We start from the raw sequence: 26,987 nt of genomic DNA, 5'->3' as shown, positions 1-26,987 counted from the left end.
TGATTGCTATGGAAGTTGTAAGTCCGGAATGGTTCCAACACCTTTCATGAGGTACTGCTTGCATTTTCCTAGTGTTTGAATATTTACTCGTTTGTTTGGAGTTTCCTTTGATAAATTCTGCGTCCAAGTGAGGCATAATGAATCAGATCCTCTATCAAGCCCCAACTGATCTGCGATGGCTTCGTCGATTAAGCTGAGCGATGATCCAGGATCCAAAATCGCAAATGTTTTGATGACTTTGTCCTTGCTGCTTAGTTTTACTGGTAGTATGTGAAAGTACACATCCTTCTTATATCCATGATGACTATTCATTCGTTGATTGAAGTTAGCATTTTTCAACTTGTTGCACGGATAAGTTTTATGATTGAAGTTGCAAACGTAGCACAAATCTTTTTTAGATGTGGTGTGCATATGAATTCTGGATTTTGCAGGATTCGATGATGTCGACGTTTTTCGAAGTTCCAGCTGAAAGTAACATCAATCGAAGCGTAGATGCATGTGGTTTCAACCACGTGTTCAAATCAATCAGTGTAGGTTGCGATTGATTCCGTTGTACTAATTCCGTCCAACTGATTTGTAAATTGAATGGTAGTTTTTTCGTGATATTCTCAATTAGTCGATAATCACGTAGAAAATCTACTTTCTTCAACGATTCCATATTTGTGACGAGATTGTTCAGAGTGTCTGATAACTCAACAGGATTTACTTGCATTTGGTGAATTACTTGCATCAAGTCACTTAGCAGCTGTCTATAAACTATTTCAGGTCTTCCGAAGGTTTCTTCGAGTCGTTTAATAATTTGAGGTATATTAGCTGCGCTTATCATCAAATTGGCAACGCATTTCGCTGCAGATCCGCTCAATGCATGTTCCAATCGGTTTAAATTTTCCAAATTTGTGAATGCTCCTTCTGCTGTAGTATCATCATAGATACTTTTAAATTTTGGCCAATCACGTGGCGCTCCATTGAAGTCTGGAAGCTGAATTAGCCCTTGTCTTTTAAGATATGGTGTTGCATCATTATTTCTTATTAACGCATTACTGATCGATTGATTTATTTGCTCAGACAGGTTGTGTTTTTGTAACTTATCCAGCATGTCATTGCGTTCCATTTCCAATTGTGTGCATTTTATGCATAAAAATTGTTCTTCTTTAGTTGGTTTATGATCAAGCTCGGCGCAAGTTAAGTGAAACCAACGGTCACACTCATCGCAACATACCATATCACACACTGTATCATCTTCGTTACAAAGACGGCAATGGCCGTTCTTGTTCAATACGAACCTTATAGACATATTTGCTGATTACCAGGTTTGCTAAGGAATTTCCTTGAGTTCACTTAAGTCCCGTTGCATAAAAATCGTCGTCAAAGACTGTCTGCCCAGTGTTATTATATCGTACTACCTTTGTGAAATTCAGTTCACTTTCACTAATTCTTCACGATTGTTCTGTTCAATGATGCCTTCCCTAGAGGGAGCTAGTCACTATGGCACGACTAGACCAACGGGTGATTTTCTTTTCACACGTATTCTTCACAATATCGTTGAGCTCAATGTTGATTATAATTCTTTGATGTAATCGATATTGTTCAGTTCAATGTTGCCTTCCTTAAGGGAGCTAGCCACTATGGCACGACTAGACCAAATAATGAATGTCAGTTCACTTAAATTCTTCTTGATATCGTTGAGTTCAATGTTGCCTTTCCTGGAGGGAGCTAGTCACTATGGCACGACTAGACCAAATTGTGGTATCAATTCACTTAAATTCTTCACGATATCGTTGAGCTCATTATTGCCTTCCCTGTGGGAGCTAGTCACTATGGCACGACTAGACCAAGTTGTGTTTGCTATCGGCTCGAATTGTAACCGTTTCACTTGTGACTCTGCACAACTCTTAGACTACACTCCTGGCGGCAGTAAACCACGCTACAATTCGAAAGATACCACTTCATTCGTTAATGTCACTTGACTTCAAAGTTAAGATGCCGATCGCCTGGTAGGCTTCAGTTTGTAACCGTATTTATTGTGTCTAAGCACAACACTCAGACTGCACTCCTGGCGGCAGTAAACCACGTTACAAGGTCGCAAAACACACACTTTGATTATATTTCTTCGATGCAATCGATTTATTCACTGCCGTACTTGTCACTTTTCAGAATTACGGCAGTTTAGTTCAATATTGCCTTCCATAAGGGAGCTAGTCACTATGGCACGACTAGACCAATTTGACCTGTTCAGGTCAGTCACATAAAAAACAATCGTGATTTAGTTTTCTTCTTTGTTTTGGGCTGCTGGGTATTCGTCCGCCTATTCACTTGGTTATCGTGGATTGAGTTCTTCTTGTTTCATTATGAATGTCAATTCAGAGTTTGGATCCGATAGAATTGTAACCGTATAATTCGTGACTATGCATAATACTCCACGTTACAACTTGAAAAACACTATTCTTGATTATTCTTGATTATTCGTGAATGTCAGTCAGTTCACAGTTCGGATCCTAAACGTCACTGTTTGTTGGCATTGATTTCTTCTCACTTTGTAACCAATTCATTCACGTTTGTTCACGATGAGTCTTCCACAATTTTGGTACTATTTTTCAGCAAACATAATCCATAAGTTCTCTTTTCTTCGTTCGTGGTAACTAGCATTCACTGTTCAAATTTTCACTGATCTACCACTGCTCAATTTGTCCGAAAACATTGTGATCCGGTATCGCCTTTCCACTTTTCAGCGCGCTCCTGGAGTTCGATTTTCCTCTGCTTTGACAGACCGCCAAATGTTGGCAGTAGCATTTCCTCTCTGGAAGATGGTAGTAGCTCCTCCTCTCTGGAGCCACCATATGTTGTAATCAGGCACGTGATATTGGAGATAAGCACTATCGCTGGAAGGTGGCAGCAGCTCCTCCTCTCTGGAGCCACCATATGTTGTAATCAGGCACGTGATATTGGAGATAAGCACTATCGCTGGAAGGTGGCAGCAGCTCGTCCTCTCTGGAGCCAACATATTATTGACGACGGGGCACTTACACTCCGTGTGGTGTTTCTGTCAGCTGCCGCGACGATCACTTGGCGATGACGACGACGACGATGATGGTAATCACACCACATCAGATGCACGGTACCGTTGCGAAGGGAGACGGTATTCGATTCCGCGTGTGCCGATCAACAGGCAAGAGAAACGCACTGAATAAACTGTCGACGACCGAAACTACTTACTGATACTCGGAGGATTGAGTGGTAGATAATTAAAATCGATTGGTCCAAATTGAATGTGGGAGCGATCAACTGGCCTTCCTAGATCCGGTCAAATTCTTTCGCATTCGAAGACGTGACTTAGTCGGATGAGGAAAAGTTGATCGCAATGCATTTATATTTTTTCTAGACTCATGCCAAAGTTACTCGCATTCGGAACCGTGGCGTACCTGAGTGAGAAAATAAATGCTTGCCCACACTTGAATCGGTGTCAAACTGGCCTTTTCAGACTCTTGCCAAAGTTACTCGCATTCGGAACCGTAGCGTGCCAGAGTGGAAAAAGTTTGATCGATTCAGTATGATTTAGGACTTCCTCGATTCTAAGTACCAAGTAACTCTTTTCAAAGACTTAAGTTTTCCAATCAAGCTCCAGCCAACTCCTTTCGCATTCGAAGGCTTGGGTAATAGGAGGGATTAGAAAAGATTAAGCTTCTCAAAGTGCTTGGTAAGAAGGATTTCGAGTAGCAAGTAAATGAGCGTTCTGTATCTTGTGACGTACAAGGCAAAACTGCTACCGTCTTTATTGTTCCATCGCTGTTTATACTATCGTCCAGACATTATTCGCATCCTCTTTTTACATGTTTTTTCCTGATTCCTACGTAAAGCATATTAATTATATGTGTATCGTCCAGAAACTATGCTCACCCTCTTTACATCATTAATTAACTCATGATTCATCAAAATTCTAACTTGTATACATACAATCCTGCAATGAATCTTTCCAACAAGTTTTGCTAACAAGTTTTGCTAACAAATAATTAATCCCTGATCAAAACCTTTTCTGGTACTTTGACCATTACAATACATTGGGGTTGTGTTCTTGACTTTACGTTAGTTGTGAGCATAGATAATTGATTACAATTTTATATCCTATCGGTGCATGTCTGGAACTAACAATTACAAATGGCGTAGCTTGTATTCTAGTTCCATGAATTTCACAATGTTGCGTAATTATATATAATGCTTATGTGTAAGTGGTTAGTTCTATCCGATTGCGCAACACTACATCCGATGGTGAAATTCCATACCGCGCTTGCGCATTTACGCTGTGAAACCGTGAACATACTTGAATATGATATCGTTTCTAATATGAATTAGAATGATTCATCCCCACGTATGCTATGAGTATGCATTCCGGGCTAATCGATTACTACGCACGCGCAGTTTGTTCCGTTCTTGATCAGTCATCCTCGATGCTGCGCTATCGTAGCATATCGTATACAACGTTGTGTGAAAGGTCGCTCGTTTTCAATTCGATCTAATTGATTTTGCATATTGCAATTTACACTGGTTGTCATGAATATGTGACCAACACGATTCACAAAACGTTACCTCTACGATTATTATACAAGCTTTTGCGTTAGATTATTACAAGCGATTTGCTTAATTCTAGATGTAGGAAATGACTGGAATTAGTATGCTCTAGTTGTTAGAAATTAATGTACTTCACGCGTCGCGTTCGTAACATCAATCAAACCAATATCGTGTTTTGATCGTCAGTATTTTACCTCTACCCGGGAAAGGGCTCCAGGGAGGAATTAGCGCGCCCGCCACCCCGAATTTATATCGACGGTGATGAAATCGAGGCGGTTGAAGAATTCGTGTACTTGGGCTCACTGGTGACCGCCGACAACGATACCAGCAGAGAAATTCAGAGGCGCATTGTGGCAGGAAATCGTGCTTACTTTGGACTCCGCAGAACTCCACGATCGAATAAAGTTCGTCGTAACACAAAGTTAACTATCTACAAAACGCTGATTAGACCGGTCGTCCTCAATGGACACGAAACATGGATCCTACGTGCAAAGGACCAACGCGCCCTTGGAGTTTTCGAACGGAAGGTGTTGCGTACCATCTACGGCGGAGTGCAGATGGAAGACGGGACTTGGAGAAGGCGAATGAACCACGAGCTGCATCAGCTGCTGAGAGAATCAACCATCGTCCATACCGCGAAAATCGGGAGGCTACGGTGGGCGGGTCACGTCATCAGGATGTCGGATAGCAACCCGACTAAAATGGTTCTCGAGAGTCATCCGACCGGTACAAGAAGACGTGGAGCGCAGCGAGCTAGGAGGGTCGACCAAGTGGAGGACGATCTGCGGACCCTACAGTATGCGGCAGGAAAAACTGCGAAAGTGTTTTTCAACTTCAAACCTCATTTTTGTCCATTTGACATTAATCAATCTATGTTTCAACGTTCCATGATCTATAATAGGCTAGTTTTCTGAAAAGTTAATTAAAAAATTTCCCATTGGTCACTAACCTTTACAGGGCGGCGCCTGAAGATGAAGACAACCAGAATTTTCAAACCGCAAAAAATCACAGAGGTCGCTAAATTTCGCATCTGATAAAACAAAATTTTTGGTTTTCTCTACAATATCATCAAATATATGTACTTATTTCATCTGGTATGTGAAACTACATGGCTCTGGATCAGTGTGGTCTGGTTGTTCATCGAATTTGAGCTAATTTTGTTACTGTTATAGTCATTTTGTTTAATGACCATTGGGCGCGCAGTTTATTGATATCCGCTTATTAGGCCTACATTATCACATGTTAAACATCAAATATGTTCATTTTTATTTTTCAGTGCTAGAATATAGACATTGACTGATACACTGTCATGAAAAAATAGTCATATATATCCCATATTTAGCGTGTAATAGTGCCTTGAACTTTTCGCATTTTTTCCTGCCGCACCCTGTACGCAGAGTGCGGAACTGGAGAGACAAACAGCCATGGACCGAGTGGAATGGAGGCGGCTACTATGTACAGCAGAGGCCACCCCGGCCTTAGCCTGATCGGTAAGGTGAGTAAGCTGACCAATACCTTATACAGTCGAGTCTTTTATTAAACGCTGCCACCCACTTTACGCCCACCGTAATTTTTCAGCTGGCTTGCATCCAATCCAGCTGATTTTTTTAGTGCACTTAGTGCTTATTATAGACTCATCAATTACAAAAAATAACAAAATTGGTTGGAAGACAACCTGGAAAATACGGTGGGCGTAAAATGGGTGGCAGCGTCTAATAGGAGACTCGACTGTATGATGTAAGACTCTGATATGCTGCAATGTTACGTTAGTCGAGATGTCATTTATTCGTTTTTGCCATAGTAGTAATACAACGATTGAAATGCATTACCATATTAAAAGGTACTGTTCACTCATTTTTATGGTATATTTAAAATCTCTCAAGCTACTCAAGTTTTGCCATATGTCATTGATCTTGTACAGCTAGTACCTACATAAAACATATCAAAATGTTACATACCGCCTCGCGGCTAGCTACCAGTTGTTATAGTTTCTTTACGCCTGTTTCGTATTGCGGTAAAGCAATGTCAATTTTAATTGAACAACGCTGGTCTGGCCAAATCGGAAAGTTTTCACGTGTTTTGTTCCTTTCACTTATACCTTAAGGCGAAAACGGAACCCATGAAAAAATGTTACAGAAGGAGCGCGCTTCTCATAGTACTGCTCCAAATGAAAATTGTTCGTGTGCCACATGGTATGGCTGCCATGGTATAGTCAACGAGCTACCATTGAAAGGTAGTCTCGTCTGAACGGCAACTTTGACGACGGTGGTCTTTTCATTTTCTGGGAGACCTTTATGAACCGCATAGTGAAGGTCTTAAAAAAAGATTATTGCAAATTCATAAAACCTTTGTTGCACTTCCGTGTTGGTTGTGCAAGCCGGCTCCGCCGGTGTTTACCCTATGCGAAAATAAACTCAAGTGAAATCTTGGCCGCTAGCGTGTTGGTATACCAATTTCAAAGAGCAGGAGATGAAAGCTTGCTGAAGTCTAGATAGGTAGCACTGATATCTTGCAATTCCGGACGCCAGGATAGCAACTGTGCAACGCAATTGGAAGTTAAGGCTTGCTTAAAGAGTGCGAGGCTCTCCACTAAGCCGACAACGGTGCATACCGAATCAAACTGGATTGGTTGTGTCTGAAACAAAAGTGAACCCATTCCTCACGTAGGATTTGTAATTTTTGACACCTACGGTGAAAGCTGATTGTGCTGGCTGATGGTCCTACCAGTTTTTTTATTCCACTATTCCACAGACTATTGCAAAATGTGATCCAATTTGCCCCTGGTTGCACGACTTGCACGGGGGGTTCATTCATAGTACAGTATTAACCAATATATATGAAACTTTCATGATTTTTCACCTTCTAGTTACTTGTTTCAAATCCTTAAAAGACTGGACTCAAGATTTTTAATAGTTCGTTATATGTATCGCCAAAATCCATTTACCAATAAGATACCTGAAATCAAGGTACAGTTTTCTTTACCTAGGAGTCGTGCACAAATTACGTCACGCTTTTAGGGGGAGGGGGGTTTGGCAAAACGTGACGAGCCATACAAAAAGTTTTAGGGTCCCATACAAAAAGTGTGATATAGTGGGGAGGGGGGGTTGAAAAAGGTCGATTTTAGCGTGACATAATTTGTGTATCACCCCCTAGAATAAAAAACTCAAATAACGGGTCATTTAAATATGACGTCCATCGTTTAGAGGTGCGGTGGCCTGAGAATGTTTGACACTCCATAAGTACACAAAACAGCGTGACAGAGGGGACAGGAGGTCTAAGATTCTAGAAAAATGATGGAGGTCACATTTGAGTCCTCCTTTATCCTGCATATTTGCAGAAAATATTTACTACTAGCAATTTTGCAAGAAAAATTGAAAAGTTGCAAACTTATTGTCCAACACTGTAAGAGGGGTAGTTTTTTCTCGCTTCTTTGTTATTTTCAGAGACACGCGTTATATGCAACCGAGTCAACAACATTCTCTATTGTGGATGACCTTCAGGATCCTGTTTTCGGTGGGTTCGGAAATTTGTGACTTGGCTGGTCTGGTCATACATTTCATCCGACGACGACGCGGCCGGCATGTCATGATTCAGACAAAAGCTCCCCGGAATGCTTATAAATTTAATTCGACGGTCATTATGCTATGCACGCAAAGCAGTGAGGAAGGGATACACCTATGGTGAAGGCATGAAAGGTCAAGCGTGAGGTTGTTTCGTTGAACGAACGAATACGTTGCAAGGCCTTTTGATGAATACTTCTTTACAAATTTAGATTTAAATCGTGATACAAAGGGCAAGAACCCTGTCAGAATGTCAGGTCAGAATAAGGAGTGTATCGGAAATTAGTTGAAAATGTTCAGGATGGTCTATTTCAAAGCTGGGTTGATCTTTTCATTCTTCGGTTCTTCTATGAAATCTTCATAATATAGTCAAATTTTGAACAGCTTTGAGAAGTTTGAAAAAAGTTTAGTAGTATTGAAAATAGTTCTAAATTAAAACACCTTACAAAATAAAAGATCTGCACAGAATTCAAATTAAAAAAAAATCAGCGTTTCAATAACCTTTAGTGTAAACAATTTGTACGGTAAGAAATCTAGAAAATATTGATTCTTGTTAGCAGTTACATATGTACACAAAACATAACATTCAATACCGACTTGAAAAATTCTTATTTTTGATAGAAAAATCTCCAACATTCGATCCTTAAAATTTCCTATATTTAGGTCAAACGTTGACACTCTGCTTAAAATATCTTCAAAGGTTATGAATTCAGTTCTCTGTTTAAACTACCTCGTCAATTAATTTAAAAACATAACCAATCTGAAAAATGTGAATGGCCCACAGAAATCCTCCATGATGAAAGGAAAGCAAAGCAAAGATAACCGTACACATCGTAGTTGCTACTCCATGATTGACCAGAACAATGGAAGTTGTACAGAGATCCAATGAATGTTGCTTGGGACTAGCTACACACTCTCAATGTGCACAATTCGAGAGTTCAATATTTGAAAGTCAATAACGGCGCCGGCCACGTCCTTACGGTCATCGGGAAAGGGAAGGAATGTTAGTTCGACAACCGTTGCTAGTAGGAACCGTGGAATCCACAGCATCCCCACAGTTATCTCGAGAATTTGTTAGTTGGACAGGGTAAGGTGTGGATCTTGGAGCCACCTTTGGTAGATGATATGATCCACTAGTTATATGGAAATACAAGACACGGTCTTCATTCCGATTATGATTTATTTGGACGTGATATTAAGGGTAATGCACATACGTAAACGATCGTTCAATATTAAACGCGTCACCGCATTGATCGTTTACTTAACCGTGAAAACTCCAACGAAAGTTATCTCGCGCTGTTGATTTCGCATTCAATATTCGCGTTCCGAGAAAACCGACCGACTCACGAAAGTAGTCGCGCGCTTCTCACAGTATTGAACTTAGCGTATACGGAGAAAAAACTTTCAAGCTTAGATAGCTATTTTCGAATTATGTATAAGAGTAGTCCCATGTATCCCCTGTGATCGACGGCCGTGGAGGTAATTTAACCAACTATTTTTAATTTGCTCAATGATCGTTGTGGGCTGCAATTACTTTCTTCTAACATTTTTATCGCTTCAAAATTAGGTCAGCACCAGAGCTACAAGATTAATTTGCAGATATTACCAGACTCCGGGAGTCCTCATGAAACCGCATTGGCGAAATTACTCCAACTCTTTCTAGGATCTCACCCAGTTTGATGTCGTCGGATAATCCCAACCACTCCTTGACTCTTTCAATTTTCTGCAATACAGCTAGCATCCATTTTCATCACTTCACGAGGAAGGACAATGTGCACCTACCCCAAGCACGTGTCACTTTTCACTTTTTTTTTCGAACAATGCAACGCGACCGAGATCCCCATCGCAACTCCCACAGAAATCCCCCATGAAGAAGAGAACAAACCTACCGATAATACCCGATAATAGTCACGCTATAATATGAGCATTCTGGTCAAAAAAAAAATATGTGCACAAAAAAAAAGTTCGCACAATATCGCAATTTTTTACAATTAATCTTTTTTTTTTGAAGGTTTGTGAAATTAAAAAAAAATGTGTTCAATATTGTTCATTAAACTATCAGTTAAATGATTGTTTTTTATTAAATCAAAACTGGTATTTTTCAAAGGATTTGTACAGTATCTTCAATAATAAATTAGAGTAAAGTGGGGCAAGAGTTTCTTTTGAAGTTTTTGAGCTCAATTCAAATGATTGCTTTTGGGTGTCATAGTATTTCGAAACCATTTAGAAGGAGAGTCTTTTACTCCATAAAATATGAAAATTGAATTCTGACTAAATGTTTGTTTTTGATCAAAAAATAGTAATTTGCGATGGTACTTCCAACGCATGGATTGGAATTGTAATGATTTCGAATTCGATCTTTTATTTTGGGGTGTAACTAGGTACATTTTAAAGATGCTTTGGAATCTTTGGAATCATAATATCACTTTGCGGTCTTCGATAAAGTTGTTCGGCATATAGGCACCAACTAAAATACCAAAGTGTTTTATCATTAAACGCTTACAGCACCACCTAGCGCCAAAAATCGAAAACTTGAGGTTTCTGCATACCTTTGGCCACGTTTTTCCATACAAACTTTAAGCTTGTTGAGCGTCCCCTTAGGCTTAATCGATTTTGCTCAAATTTGGAATGTAGCTTCTGGGAGTCCAAAACAACCGATTGAGGAGGTAGAACTGTTTTTTTTTTCATTTTTTTTTTTTTGTTTTTTATACAAGTGTGGACCACCTTATTTGGCATGTATAACATTTTGCCAAAAAGATTTGGAAATCATATTTTACACATACTGGGGCAAAAGTTCGAATTGTGGGGCAAAAGTTCGAGTCATGTGGCAACTTCAGGTAAAAACCTAAAATTCCTCAAAATGTACATATTATCTCTCAAAATGAAGAAATTAGTCAGATAACACTAGTTTACAGCATTTTTGAACTCGGTAAGCTGATGATCATTTTTGGTGTAGAATCATGCCCTTAGTTCGAAAACGCGAAAGAAAAAAATTACAGTAGAGCGGAAATTTTTTCGACTTTCCATACAAGGTTGATGATTTGAAATCGATTTTTGTTCTATTTTTAAGCAAAGTCGCTCACTTCAAACATCTCATTCTCCGTAATCAATGCTCCGATTGAGCTGAAATTTTTACTGTAACTCGCCTACATATGATATGTCAAATTAACGTCGAGAAAAATTTTTTAAGTTGGTTTTTTCATATTGAGAAAAATACATTTCTTCAAAAATGTTTGGAATTTTTGCTAAAATTTAAGAAGATCGTCCCTAAAACTCGCCAATATCTTGAGTTTCATCAATCTGATGCAACCTGTATTCAGATGATCGAATGGTATTGTATTCAGCTTTTAATTTATGGAAAAAGATTTAAAATTGGTTGAACAAAAGGCAATATATTTGAATTTAAGTAAATTACATATTTTGAAAAGTTGCAAAACTCGATATTGAGCTAAAACTCAAAAACTGTTCTACTTAAAATTTTTTGAAGGTCGGTTTCGAAATCAGCACTTAATTGCGCTTCAAAAATTTTGGTCGTTGACAGAAGTATACGACTTTCGTTTTATTTTGTAAACTTGTGTAATTCGATCGAAGTTATAAAAATTTTCCATTTTATCTGAATTTGACGAAAAACGACTAATTTTTGAAGTTGTTAATTTAACTCTAATTTGGGTAAAATCCAGATCGAACTTTAAAGTGTATTCCACATCAAACATCAAATGTTAGTTGGTTTCAGGTATTCCTATTACTAAAGTGGTACTACTAAAGGTACTAAAGTGACAAAATATTGTGTTACGGTTAGCTTAACCTTCCGTAACTCGCGCGGTTGACTACCTGCGTCAGCACCACACTAATGCTGAGTACAAAAAGCGAGATTTTTTCAACGTGTTGTACAAAATACAACAGCGTGATCGCTCGAGGGTTAACTCGACAAACACTTGATTCGAACTTTTGCCCCAGCACCATCGATGGGGCAAGAGTTCGAATTGGACGCTTACAGAACGTGTTGTAACGTAAAATTGAAAAGACTTTTTGCGTAACTTTGTTTAGCAAAGTTTTACCTCATGGATGGTCACCAACCGGTATTCATTTATTAAAATATGCTTTGTATTATTTTTTTTTAATATTGAATTTTCAACTAGGGTTGAAAGACTAGACTACTTTCCATATTTTCCCTGTGATTCCTCCCAGGATTCGATTCTTTCAGAGATTTCTTAAAGAATCCATATATAAATTCTTCTTACGATTTTTTCAAGAATTTCTTTAGAAATGTCCATTAGGTATTAGCAGATATCCTCACTAAGATTTCTCTAGGAATTCTTGTTAGGGTTTTTCAAGCATTTTCAGCTGAAATTTCTCCAGTAACTACTGTTGGGAATCATAGCAGGATTTTTTGGAAGAATCTCAGCTATAATTACTAGTGCTGGCAGCTTCTTTTCTGACACGCTCTGCCAAACAAACACGAGGAAGAGATGGTGGAAAATGGTACTTGTCTCGTCCTCCATCTCGCTCTGTTTCACTTGGAACGTAATGCCAATAAGAAACAAAACAGGAGAAAGTGTATATCATCATTAAGAATAAATTTGTGGAAAACACGAAAATTACCAAAAATTCCTAGAACATGTTATGGCGAAAAAACTATTTCAAGGGGTCGTCCCGAAAATAAACTCTAAAATTGAGCAAATAAGGTCATGGTTTGTTCGGAAAACATTTCAAAACAAATTGTTGTTCAACTTTGCAGAAACGCTATCTTCATTTATGAAGAAAACCAATTTCTGTCGCATTTTTAGGTGGATTAGTCACAAAGGCGAAAATCCTAAAATAAAGAGTTAAGTATATAGAACAAATTCTCCCAAGGCACCGTACCGCCAAAGTCAATATTTAAGACTACCAAAAATGAATTATTGACGTGAACCCTAGTATACAGTACATAGCAGACTTCTCCAGTAGCCACATCCTATAGTTTCTAAACGGTTCAAAACTGTTGATAAACAATGTTCGATGGTGGAGGAGATAGTTTTAATGGAAATAGAATGAATTTAATTGCGACTCATAATGGGAAACACGCGGTTTCCCAAAAACAGCCCTTTTTGTAAGAATCTGACGCAGTGACCCACCGAAAAAAAAAACTCCGGCCACATGTCCGAGGCAGTCATGGATATTCTCTTTAAGAAAAGTACCTGGACCGACCGGGAATCGAACTCGTGGCCCATGCTGAATACCCACGCATTCACAGCTGTGTCTATAGGGACTATGATGGCAACAAATCCATTTCTTCCAGAAAAGCAAGCGTCGCCTGGAAGAAGCGGAGTACGAGAAAATGGAAATTCTGTGCCGTTCTCAAGATACACGTAAGTTCTACCAGAAGGATAAGGGACCACACTAAGGCTTCGTGTGGTAAGTCGAACTCTGCAAGGAAAAGGACGGGAGCCTCCTGAAGAAAAAACGCAAGGTGATCGAAAGGAATAAGCAGCACTTCAACGAGCACCTGAATGACGAAGAAAGTGTTGGCACGAGGGATCAAAGCAGCGGAAAAAGTGACTACATTTATACAGCAGAGGGTGGAAAGGAATCAACTCCCATGCTGATGCATGTTAAGCTTCACGAACCCGACCCCCGACAACTCATTTTCAAAATGCAAATGGTATTTCGAAGTCACCCTCAATCGATTATAAATTTGTGCAAGTTTATTACACTCAAGTGACCATCCGGAACCATTCCGGAGATATTCCGGATTGTATTGGGTCAAGGGGTAGGGGAGGAGTCTGTTTTGCCAAATGACTAAAAGTGGGTCGGGTACGTGAAGGTTAAAGATGCCATCAAATATAATTCAGAAGTCATGATTTACAAATCATGAAGCTAGAAAAGATGTTTAGTCACTTAATCATAATCTTGAATCATGATTCCATGGTTCAAGATAAATATCGTTTTCACGACTCAGAGCATCCATTTTTATGAACTCGAAATCATGACTATTGCGAGCGTTATACCAGAGCAGAGAAGGGCATCTCAGAACAAACCGACCAAACAAAAAGTGATAAATTTTAGGCGTGATAAATTGTCTCGATTTATTTTCTTTCTGACCATTTCATTTCCATCGCACGGTATCAAAATTTCGATTATTATCGAACTTCCATGTACCTCGGATCTTTCTTCACAGAAAGTCAGCATTTTGGCTATACTTTATATTTGGAAAGTTTTTAAATATTCCATCGGGGAAATTTTGATTTATCTAAGTTTTTGGCTATTTTCCATACTAAAATTAATGAAATACTGATTTTAACCATAAAACGTCCCATACAAAATGTATGGGAAAATTTTCACCGATAAAATATTTTCTCGTCTTCCGATTATGAATATATAGCCCAAATACTAACAATTTCCGAAGAAAAATCCGAGGTACATGAAAGTTCGATAATAATCGAGATTTTGACACCGTGCATCGTATATAAACGTCAAAACAACTGCATCGCTCAAAATGTATTGATTACTTTCAGGTATAATCAAAATTTATGAATAGATGACGTCATATCGATACATAGCGCAACATTTTTTTGTCTCAAGAGTGAACTTATGTGTCTCTGACAAATTTTGGACCGCTGAATCCGAATCTGGGCTCAGATTTGCTCCAGCACGTCACAACTTTAAGGTATACTCCAATTTATAGGGCAAAATATGCGATTTTAGGCTATTTTGACTGTAAGCTGTTAGGCATGGAAATATAGTTTTCAAGCAATCAAAGGATAAATTGGTCAATTAACACCTAAACCAACGACTCATGCAAAATATTTCGTTTTACCAATTCAAATTTGATAGAATAAAGCATTTTATGTCAGAATGTTAACTTGCATGCAACTTTTGAAGGGTGACTTGTATGGGAAATATCGTACCTAACATAAATCTCTTAAAACTATCAAATTCGATTCGGTAAAACGAAATATTTTGTATGAGTCGTTAATTTAGATGTTAATTGACCAATTTATCCTATGATTGCTTAAAAAATATATTTCCATGCTAAATGGTTTGCAGTTAAAAAAGCCTAAAATCGTATATTTTGCCCTATAAATTGAGGTATAGCTCAAAATTGTGACGTGCTGGAGCAAATCTCAATCCAGATTCAGATTCAGCGGCCCAAAATCTGCCAGAAACACATAAGTTTCCTCTTGAGACAGACCAAAAAATAATTTATGTTACGCTGTGTAATGAATTATCTTTTTTTCCGAAAATTTTGTCTCATGAGAGCATATCAATTGTTGTTTCGGCCACTATTGCAATAATATGATAGACGTGCCAAAGACTTTTTTTGCAATTGCAGGCTGTTCTGAAACATAATAATGGTGCAAAAATGGCCATCTGCCATGGGGTAAGATGCCACTTTATGAAAACATTCAAAAACTACGTCCATCAGTTTTCGGGCATTTCCGACTCCTTTTCCGCCCTCTGTCCCGCTTTTTTTTCATATGTTCAATAAATGGAGTTTTACCCCCCTCCCCGCAAAACGATGGTCGTCATATTTGAATGACCCCTAACATGGAAAGCGACAACATCAACAACCATGCGCATCCATGTGTGCCTTAATCTCGTTGGAAACACTGGGTTGGTAATAAAATCACCAGAAAACCTTAATTGCAAGCACGAAAAACCGAAAGTTGCCAATTTTCATTGAGAAATCAAAAGATTTTTCGTGGGTTTGGTGGCCTAGCTTCTAGAAGAATGTTCACTGCAAACATATCATTACACCATAGTAATGACCAAGTCCCATTGAGGAATGTTTTAATGATTTGGGCCATTTTACTCCATCTTGGCAATCTGGGCTTTGTTCCCCTAAACAGAATTTTGTGATTATTTTATATGTCAAACACTTGTCATTTGTTTTTTTTTTGTCTGTATTAACGAGATTTTTAACTCTAGGCTAGTTCATCTCGGGACCCACGTGTTACTTCCCTTCCGAAGGAAGAACCCACATTTTGTGAGTATGTCGGGAGTGGGATTCGATCCCAGGTCCTCGGCGTGATAGTCAAGTGTTCTAACCACCACACCAGGTCCGCTCCACAAATTGTCATTTGTTGTTTTTTTACATCAAACATGATTTAGGTGATTATTTTTTACAAAAAACATGTAAATTTAATTTAAAGTTGCAACATTTTCTTTAAGGTTGAGGAGTTCGTCTTTGAAAAACCGTCATCAGTGAAGACTTGAAAGCAGTTTCTCGTTCGAAACTTAAATGTTTGCATTGAAAATGTATTCACTGTACTCTATTCTGCATCTGCTATAGAGTGAATACATTTTCACTGCTAATATTTCAGTTTTGGACAACAAAACTACTTTTGAATTTTCAATGATGACGATTCTCTTAATAAGGATTAGCCTTAAAAAAAATTGAACCCACGGCAGTGTTGCTGGAAATTTGTTTTTTTCCAAATTTTAATATGAGAGCGGCAATATAATCTAATTTCTATCAGCCCTCAAATGCTGTTTAACAATCTCAGCCAAAAAATCTAGGAAAAAAGTAAATTTACCGAAAGTTTGGGGTAACCCTTAATGATGTATCGGCCAAAAGTTTGGGGTCACTTTAGTAAAACATGGAAAATTGATTTTATTATATCTTCGTCAAATTTAGTTCCATTTTTTAATCTTTTTGATTTATTTTAAAGGTATTCAAAACTGGTAATTTCAAAAAGGATATAATCAATTCTTAGTGATGCAATGTATTTCAAATACAAATATTTTGCAGCAATATAGAAATTTAGATAATATCTTTCATCAATATCAAATTTGAGTCACGAGATTGATTACTTTACTCTACCGAATCAACCATGGAAATCGTTAAGAATCATTTTAATTGTCTTGTGGAACCTGTACTTTTTCACCCGGGGTTTTCTGAATAGCGTCAACTTAGAACTTGATTCAAAACGATAAACAGAATGCGGTCGATGCACCTTGTAGGTAAACAGCAACGATCTGAAAAGTTGTCAAACAGGCCGACGAAAACGGGATTGTGTTGTAAATCCTCAAAAAAGAAAGCAAGACGCACTGATCCTAAAAGGCTGGGCAACTATCGGTGATGTTGTAAACCACCTACCGTGATGTCGCTTACCAATGCAGCGCACTGACTAGAATCGATCTAAATGGGCCTAGACGGGTTGTAATGGTAGACATTTACCATCGGTGCAGGTTTGTTCGAACGAGCGCACAAAGAGATCATTAAAGCTGTGTACCTTAAACGCAAGCCAAACATTGTATCATATTGCTTAAACGCTAATTACACAAGTTTACAAAATAAAACGAAAGTCATGAACTTCTGTCAACGACCAAAATTTTTGAAGCACAATTTAGTGCTGATTTCGAAACCGACCTTCAAAAAAATTTAAGTAGAACAGTTTTTGAGTTTTAGCTCAATATCGAGTTTTGCAACTTTTCAAAATATGTAATTAACTAAAATTCAAATATTTTGCGTTTTGTTCAACCAATTTTAAATCCTTTTCCATAAATTAAAAGCTGAATACAATACCATTCGATCATCTGAATACAGGTTTTGCGTCAGATTGATGAAATTCAAGATATTGGCGAGTTTTCGGGACGATCTTCTCAAATTTTAGCAAAATTCCCAAAAAATTTTGAAGAAATGTATTATTTTCAATAAGAGAAAACCAATATAAAAATTCTTTCTCGACGTTTATTTGACATATCATATGTAGGCGAGTTACAGTAAAAATTTTAGCTCAATCGGAGCATTGATTACGGAGAATGAGATGTTTGAAGTGAGCGACTTTGCTTAAAAATAGAACAAAAATCGATTTCAAATCATCAACCTTGTATGGAAAGTCGAAAAAAATTCCGCTCTACTGTAATTTTTTTCTTTCGTGTTTTAGAACTCAGGGCATGATTCTACACCAAAAACGATCATCAGCTTACCGAGTTCAAAAATGCTGTAAACTAGTGTTATAGGAGATTTGCTGACTGCTCAATTTTGCCTGATACGGAACAGGGACCTAGTAACGATCTGATCGATCCATATAATCTGAAATTTATGCAAAGAGATATGCATTACTCACTGTGTGGAGCGATCAAAACCTTAATATGTACTCTAATGGTTTACGTGTGTTTACTGAACTGCCATCAAAAACTATAAAGATTATCTTACTCTATCATCATGGTTGAAGGAAAATGCGTGCTAATTATCTCACAGTACCTACTTCCGTATGATTTTCCTACTGAATCGTTACTTGATTCGTGATCTTGAAGGAAAGAGTTATTATTTGATACTTGAAATTTTAACGCACATTACAATTTGTGCTTAAGAAGAATCCTTAAAAAAATTACTGCTGAATTGGCGTACTTAACACACCATGGACAAGGGCCTTCCCATACAAATGTCCAACATTGAGGACAGCGGCAGCCGACAGCACATCAATGCCCCTATTCTACCGTGTAAAGTGATCAGATCTACGAAGGGCGGTTGCAAAATATCAGCGATTTCGTTCGGTAGCAGGTATCACGCTCTAAGTAACCGTCCCGATCGATACGTAAAACAGCGTCTCCAGCACTAGTGTTTGCCGAGCAGCAGCAGCCCATCCGAACAGTTGGAATTAAATTCATTGAAACCCAATCTTTTGCGATGTCAAGCAATACGCTTGGCTGTTTCATACCACCACTTGAACATCTCGCGAACGAACGAAGGAATGCCAAGGAATGTGAACTTGCATGGGCGGCTAGCACCAATGTTATGTTGTTAAGATGTATCACATTGTGATCTTCACGCATGTTGGATACATGTTGGTATGCAAGCTATTATATTTTAATTGAGCTCCAAACATTTTGGAGAAACAGATCAAGATGTGGAGCATACGCAGGTCCACAAGCTGTTTTTCCTTTCACGGTTGACATATTGAAATAATGATGTGACATTATTTCTAGATTGAAGCATTGTGCAACTATTTGTATTTTTCGTTAGTTAATTTTGCTGTGGCTCAATCAAAACTGCTTCTGTGTTTAACATTTAGGTTAGGTTATTGATCGGTATTGTTTTTCGGCTAAATGTCCTTCCGGCCACCAGCAGTATTTCATGGTTTGGTAGAAGAGAAAAAAGTTTAACTCGTGCTAATAAGTCATTTGTAGAGTCTCGACACAATTTTATGACAAAAATTTCAGATATTGTAAAATTCTGTTAATGGTTGACATTTTCAGGTTGTTTTTTTTTTTCGTTTCCAGATGTATTGAAGGGTTTGTTAGAGCCAAGGGCTCAGAAGAGGACCACCCAGTCAACACACGATCGCATATGATGTTGAATAGGATGCTAAAGTGGAGGCGATATGCGATCAGTTTACATGCGGTTGAATGGAAGCAGGTGTGTATATGGCCTCCACTTTAGCATTCTATTCAACATCATTTACGAGTTTGTGTTAGCTGGACAGTGTCACCCTCCCTCTTTGAGTAAATTTGTGTAGATTCATCGACAAAAATAAAAGAGGTTAATTATGATGAAGTCATGTTGATCTTCACTAAAATATATACTTTATTGACATGTATAACCTAGAACTCTTAAAAGTATAGGACATTGGGTCTATGAGCATAACTAGAAGAATGTTTATGCTCAATCAGATACGATGCAATTATGGTCGTGCAAGTACCCAAGAAACACAGTTGTCATAGAAGAGCTACGGCGGCGCAGGTTTTTGTTTCACAGAAGTTACTGTAAGTCACTGTAAGTCAATGTTCGAGCAAAATAGTATTAATTTGTTAACAGTAATTCACAGTCACTTCTGATCAACAAAAACCTGCGCCACCATGACTCTTCTGTGACAAGTGTGTTACTTGGGTAGTAAATTCAATGACTATTTGGAGTCTCCAAGAATTCTCATCAGTACGGGTAATTGAATTTGCAAGCGTGGCAACTGATCTCTCGCTGTATTACCTATAAGGTTTGTACTTGCATAGGCTCATACATAAGGACACCAACATTTCGAACAGGTGTAACTGCTTTTGTAAGTATTGATACGATTATCATCTTCTTCCAAAGCTGGGGATTGTATTTTTTATTTGTACGTATACGACAACTTGTACTGGACAGCGAAAAGCATCCTCTTTGCGACAACCATGTTTGTTTGCGTTTGAGAGATAAAACACTGCTTTGAAACAAGGTCTTACTGATGTTATATGGTTTATTCCCCTAAAACCCCTTTGAGACTTCCTGAAGTTCACTTGAGCCCCTCTTGAAACGCCCCGAATCTCCCCACGAAACCCCAGAAAACCTTATGCCCGGAACGTCCAGATGCACTTCTGAAAAATTTTGAAGACTCTCGTAAACTTCACTTAAACTCCTCAGAAGTCCCCTAAGCCTCGTGAAAACAATTGATACGCCTCAAAACGCCATGAAATCCTCTCTAAAACCCGATGAGACCCCCGAGACCTTGCCCGAGACCATCTTTCAAACGTCATGGAACCCCCTGAAAGTCCCGGGATTCGCCAAAAAGTTTTCTGAACCCCACTGGAACGCCTAGAGAAGCATTGACACCCGCCAGAAACCCATCTGAAATCCACCCAAGACTACCGTAGACTTTAGTTAAAGCGTCTTGAAGCCCCTTAAAACCCCCTAAAATGTTTTGAAACGCCTGGAAATCCCTTTCAAACCTCCTGAGTTCTCCGGGCATTTCTCCTGAACGACTGGCAATCCCATCTGAAATTTCGGGGAAGCCTTTTGTAACTCCCTAAAACCTTCACAGAAGCTCTCTTGAGAGGCCTTTAAATCCTTTGAAACCCCGCTGAAACCCTATAAAACTCGCTGCAACCGGCTGACCGGGTGACCTTGAAATCGCTCTAAAACATCTCTTAACCAAACGGACAGTTCCACCAAAGGAAAGTGGACCCACAGGTTGATCTCGAGGGAAGATAGTTGGGTTAACAGTCGCTATGGAGAAGTAACAATTCACCTGACTGTGGTTCTTCCAGGTCATAGCTGCTCCCGACAGTGTTAAAATCGTTTCGGTCATGAGAATTCTCCAGAATGTCCGGTTTGTGCTGATTTAGAGGAACCGGCAGAACACGTTTTGTTTGTTTTCCCGCGTTTTCTTACAATGCGTGACCGCATGATTGCCACATGCGGAGAGGACACAACTTCGGACACTCCAGACACCAGAGGATGTGTAATGGGGTCTCCAGTTAGTCCAGTGGTTAAGGCTATGGATCGCCAGTCCGGAGACGGCGGGTTCGATTCCCGTATCAGACGGGAAACTTTTCTCGACTCCCTGGGCATAGTGTATCATTGCGCTTACCTCACAATATACTCAATACTCATTCATGCAATGACTGGCAAAGAAAGCCCTCCAATAATTAACTGTGGAAGTGGAACACTAAGTTGGAGAGAGGCAGGTCAAGTTCCAGTGGGAACGTTAAGCCATACAGAAGAAGAAGAAAAAGAAGAAAAATAAGAAGAAGAAGAAAAAGAAGAAGAAGGATGTGTAATGATGAGTTTGACTGGAATACCGTTTCAACGGCTATCAGCCACATCATCTGGGAGCTACAAAAGAGGTGGTACGTAAACTAGGAGAATAGCTAGTTCAAACGCTATACAAGAAGTGGTCCAAGGGTTCGTAGGTAATATCGGTGCCCTGCAGTCGAAATTGACAGTTACAGTGATAAGTGGCCGCAGGTAGCGTTGCTGTCCTGGCTTCGGTGTACTGGGTTGGATCCGAGCACACAGTTTGAAAGAAGTCCCCAGCAAGATCGGGGGAGGTGGAGGCCCCATATCGGCATGCCCTTCTATGTACTGGCGGATAGGACCTAATTTCGGGAAGGTCAAATCGCAGTACACGCGGCGTCAGGACAAAAGGTGTGGAAAGGACCACTCGTGAAGCTGGCAAAGTGGCAAAGTGGCAAAGAGATGGATTCCCCAAAGCGAGTTATCGATGTCTGTTGTTCCAGTTTACGCAGCTAACCTTAAGAGAGCGATTTGCACTAGACCCTCTCTAAAGCAATGCCTTCATGGTGGCTCCGGAGAGACGTAGGGTTTGGCGGCCATAGGATTATGCGTTTCATTGAGCCTCAGGGGCATTCCAGGGGGTCTCTGGAGCGTTTTAGTGAACCTCAGGGGGTACCTGGAGTTCTTAGCAGCGTTTCAGGTACCTGGAGGCAAGCCCGTGCACAAGGGGGGGGTTTTGGGGGTTAAACCCCTCCCATTACTGACGCTTCCTACACTAGGCGCCCCTCCGCCTTCTGCTGAAATTGGCAAAAACCCCTCCCTTGGCGCCACTTCTGTGCACGGGCCTGCCTGGAGGTCTCAGGGTAGTTTCATGGGGCCTCATGAGGTTTCAGGAAGTTACAGAGGTCTCTGGAGCACTTCAGGGATTCTCATGGGACCGTCAGGGGGGTATCTGAGCGTCTCAGGGGCGTTTCTGAGGGTTTTAGGGGTGCTTCAAGGGGTTCCAGGAGCTTGAAGCGCCCCTGAAATTTATAATTATGCCTCTCTGAGAACTTCATGGATGGATGCTCCCTTGGTCCCATCTCAAATGCCCAGGAGCAAGACCTGCTCTCGCGCACTAAGTTTCCTCAATCAAGTCCTGACTTACTCAATTTATGCACAAAACTCCATTTCCCTAATTTATTCAAAAATCTATAGTGTTACTATATATTTTTATAACACCCAATGGAATCCTTGTCTCAAAATGCCTGATACGAAATGGAATGATTGAAAGCATCTATTGTTTTTTTTTCTGAAATAATGTTTAGAACCACTATTTGTTAAAGACTTTTAGATGGGTTGCAGAATTTCATTACAGCTGGTCGCTGAGTGAGTATGTTTGAGAATCCCTGATCTAGATCAAATTCTCGAATAAAGGGAGTTCTTACATGGTAAAAGTGGTAAATTATTCAATTACCAAACATCAGTGAAGCGTTCGATTTCTAGCATGCCCTCTACCGAATAAAATTTTAAAATTGGCTGGCGCTTCGACAATTCCAAAAACTACTGAAACCTGTTTCAGACTACTAGTGGATGCCAGTCAAAGATCTGTTAAAAACCTGTACGATGGTCGTCACAGAGGTGAGGTCTTTTTCGTAGTTAACCAATTGCTGTGTCACCTTTGAAGCCGGTCAAAATCAAATTGACGAACGTATAACTTGATAATATTCTCTACCGACCGGTTTTATGATTGTGTTCAAGTTAATTAGAATTAAGTATATTAATGTATACCAATACTTCCATATAAACGGACAGAACTTTGCTCAGTTCGTCGAACTGTTGAGTGGTCAAGTTTCGGCTTGACTAGGAGCGTGTTTTACAGCTAGCTAGTAGTTGAGGTTAGGCGCCTCATTATCATCACATCTCTGAAATTTAGTTTTAATGATTTTGAACGCTAGACGAAAATGCTGCAATAACAAACCCAATTATTTTTCACAATTTCCGACGCCTAATTGATGAAGGCCGTCAATTTGCCAAATGCTCATTACTTGCAATGCATTTGGTTCCACTTGAGGTCAGAAATAATCTACGATTGAAAGGACCATCCTAAACCGCATTAAATCTAGCGCTACCTAATTCATACAGTTTTCCCTCCAGAAAAAAAAAGCATCACCTTCATCCGCAAAATAGAAAACTGCACCCCAATCAAGCGAAAAAAAAGACGTACTCGTTTCCACCTTTCGTGGCCTTCACATCGAAATCGAAAGACTCAAACGCACCGACGGTACCGACTACCGAAGCCGCCGTGAAATGCTACGGCTAGCTAGGAGACTGGTGGCGCCGGCGTCAAAATTAAATTACACTTTCGTGGGGGCACACAGACGGGGTCTATACCGTGGTCTCAGGCCAAGGTTACCGGACGTAGGAAATCACCGATCCATTACCATAGGAAGAACGCTCAAGTGGAAGAAAGTGTTGGTTTCTGATTTCCCGAGATCTATTGCGGACTTGCAACGACGACGTCATTTGCGCACAGAGATGTGACGTTGGTTGGCCGATTGCTCTATTGGAATTCGAAGTCGCATGGTCTCAACAAGACACCTGAGAGAGATAACATCGATCGTCGTGTGAGTCGCAGTCAGCACAAGATTATGTAAACACATAATCGGCTTGACCTGGAATCTGAATACTTCATGGGTTGCAGTCGATCTGGCGCTTGTCTGCATTCATGTGCGGTATCTCCAATATGCACCAATATGCAAGGGGTAGGTCCACAGCTGTGTTGTAGTGTCCAAAGTCCTTACGAATACATTCAGCAGTTTGTACCTAAAGGGGAGACTTAGCGGTTGAAATGTCACTAGCGTGTCGGCGACTACTTTTATTTCTCAGAATCCGAAGGACAACTGGGTCAATGTTGGAGAATCCCCGCTGCTGTGTTAGTCAACTATACCTACTACGTAGCAAATCTGAGTTGGCAAGGATCGTGAGCTACGGTTCAGAGCCACCGTCCAAGTCTACGTGGTGTTGGTGAATGTGCCTAGTTGAATACTAGTTGCAAGTCTTGTTACATAACATGTGACACCAGCTGTTCAGGTTTAAATAGATTTCTATAACGAATAATAGGAGTTTCTGACTCACCTTTCTCTTTGAAACTGAAGCTGCCTGGCTTCTGAGTGGTTGTTATGGAAATGCACAACAGCAGAACCAGTAGACGGACCATTTTGCCGCTGTCTTTGTGCGTGAGGCTTGATATGCTAATCAATTGACTTTTTCGGATTTTTGCGCAACTTTCCTTCAATGTGAACAGCTTTGAGTTGTTGTTTCGATGTCACTACCAAAGCACATGCATCGGTTTGTTTCCCCAATTCACCACTTTTCACACTTGATTTACGATCAATTTGAGCCTTTCGCTTTCGAGCTAAAAGAAAATAAATCATGGATCGCACAATTTCAGCAAACCACTGAGTCTTCTTCTTCCACTAGACGCTTGTCTCACTTGGTCAGAAGCACACGCGACACACTTCGTAATTTAATTAACACGCACTACCAAAAGTTAGATGATCTAACTAAGTCGACATAGAAAACCAACGCGCACACATATTTAACACCACAAAGATGAGCCACAGGTTCAGGCCCTCGCGCGTCCGGTTTTCCCTGAGTCCCTGAGTGGGGAGTCTACCAAGAGCCAGGACTGTCTCGCTTCGACGCGGATATTACACGGCTCCTCAGTGCACTATTCGAGCCGAACAGTCAAATTGAATGTCGATGCAAAAATTACGCGCGCGCGCCCAACTTCTTCTCACTTGTTGAGCCCAGACTATGGACGGCGCAGGCCAAAACTAGCCCAACCTGATCTCAAGCATCCGTCCGAGGCTGAGAGAGCGAAAGAGCACATGCGGTCCACTAGCGTCGACGATGACGACGACGGCGGCTGAGCAGAGATCTCGAGGTTGGGTGACTGGTGCCCGAATGATGGCTATGGTGACTACTACTAGTATAATTAATACTTTCAGTTGTTGTTTTCTTGTATTTTTTGTTTATGGTCAGCGTGCTTGGTATATTGGCAAAGCAGTCGAAGGTGCTGATCTTAGTTGACCACCCCGGTACGGTGCTGGCTGGATGTTTATAGATACGAAACGTGCAGAATAAAATCTAACCTAGAATATCCAGAATTTTGAGTTCTGTGGATCACTAATCTGAACACAGTTCGCTCACTTTGGAAAATAACGGAAATGTAAACCACCTAAAACTTCCTAACATATGTACGCAAATAACATGACCTGAAAAAATTTAGCCTTATACGTAAGGTTCGCAGACCATCATCCGAGTGCCCATGAAGGTGTTTAAGCAAAACTGTACACTATTATCCTCAGCAAAGTTAGGGAGTTAGTGTCCGGTTCTCCGAACTAGCTTTAAACAGAATTGCAACGTAATGTCAACAAAACAGAAACAAACACTAACCGAAATAAATGGAACGACCTCAGCGACAAAAAACAGCTTGTTAATGGAAACTCGGTTCGTGAAATTCACGATCTCTTAACTTCATCGGGAGCACCCGCATACTCACGAATTCACTGAAAGACCGCGGTTGAACGAGGTGTGTTGGGCAGGATCCATGGTGCAAACATTTAGATGTCACAATACCATCAACAAGAGTTTCAGCAACACACCCGCGAGTTAGGGACAGCACTGCAGTAGCACTGATGAAGAAGAAGAAGCCCATCAAAGGAAATGCAAAAGAAACAGAAGCAGTTGAAGCTGAAGCGGAATCGAGCTGGAAGAAGCTATCGGAGGCGATAAAGTACGAAACTCGAAAAGCGGAACAAAGAATTTGATGGAGTTGAAGCATACGAAACCGTTGTTGCAAGGACTGGAGAAGAAAACGTCAATGAGCTAAAAGCCTGGAACAGTGAATGCAACGGTAGTGAACGTCAACGATGTAAAAAAGGACCATATCACAATCACTCGACTCCAAAAGTTTCTCGGAAGCTTACCCAAACGAGAATGGAGCATTCTTCAACTAGGTTTTAAAACGAGTTTATTGCTACTCTTAATGCGGTTTGCAAAACCTCTCCGAGAGTGGTCCACTTAGCCGGAAGATGCTCTAAAAGAGGTTATCAAGAGGTTTTGATGTATGATTCAGTTTTATTACAAGTTTTATAAAATTGGTCATGAAGTTCTCTTGTAGAGCCGAACAAAACTTATGTTACTTGGGAAGTTTGTTCTTGAGACAAAAAAAATGTTGCGCTGTGTAAGCCACGATAACGTTGTGCAAATTTCTAACTTTAATTTCAAATGATATTTGCATTCCATACATATTAAAATGTATAGAACGAACACGTAGAAAAACAACATGCTTAGAAGGGAATGCCTTAAAAGAGAGGCCCTGAGGCAGTGAGAAATACACTACTTCTGCCGAAATCTGTCAAGCCAAAGCCATGGCTAATACTTATGACACACATGTGATACAG

General features: G+C 39.9%; 1 protein-coding gene across 11 annotated transcripts in view; it reads right to left on the bottom strand.

Annotated features, from left to right (window-relative positions):
• LOC109398030 (collectin-10) overlaps positions 1–26,987 on the bottom strand; it is a 240,539-nt gene that overhangs the window by 200,231 nt on the left and 13,321 nt on the right. For 4 of the 11 annotated variants that reach the window (XR_003897885.2, XR_003897884.2, XR_003897886.2 and 1 more), the window contains exon 1: positions 24,655–25,357. Coding sequence is in view for 1 of the 11 variants with exons in the window: in XM_029874712.2 (XP_029730572.2) it covers positions 24,655–24,736 (82 nt within the window). In the remaining 10 variants the exon portion in view is untranslated. Of the gene's footprint in view, positions 1–24,654; positions 26,496–26,987 lie in introns of those variants that run through there. The other 7 variants (XR_009997849.1, XR_009997847.1, XR_009997848.1 and 4 more) reach the window with 5 other exon arrangements.

This window comes from Aedes albopictus, chromosome 2 (genome assembly GCF_035046485.1).
Source record: "Aedes albopictus strain Foshan chromosome 2, AalbF5, whole genome shotgun sequence".
Classification (NCBI taxonomy): Eukaryota; Metazoa; Arthropoda; class Insecta; order Diptera; family Culicidae; genus Aedes; species Aedes albopictus.
Note: the sequence above shows the minus strand (reverse complement) of the source record. Positions and strands in the feature narration are given on the sequence as shown.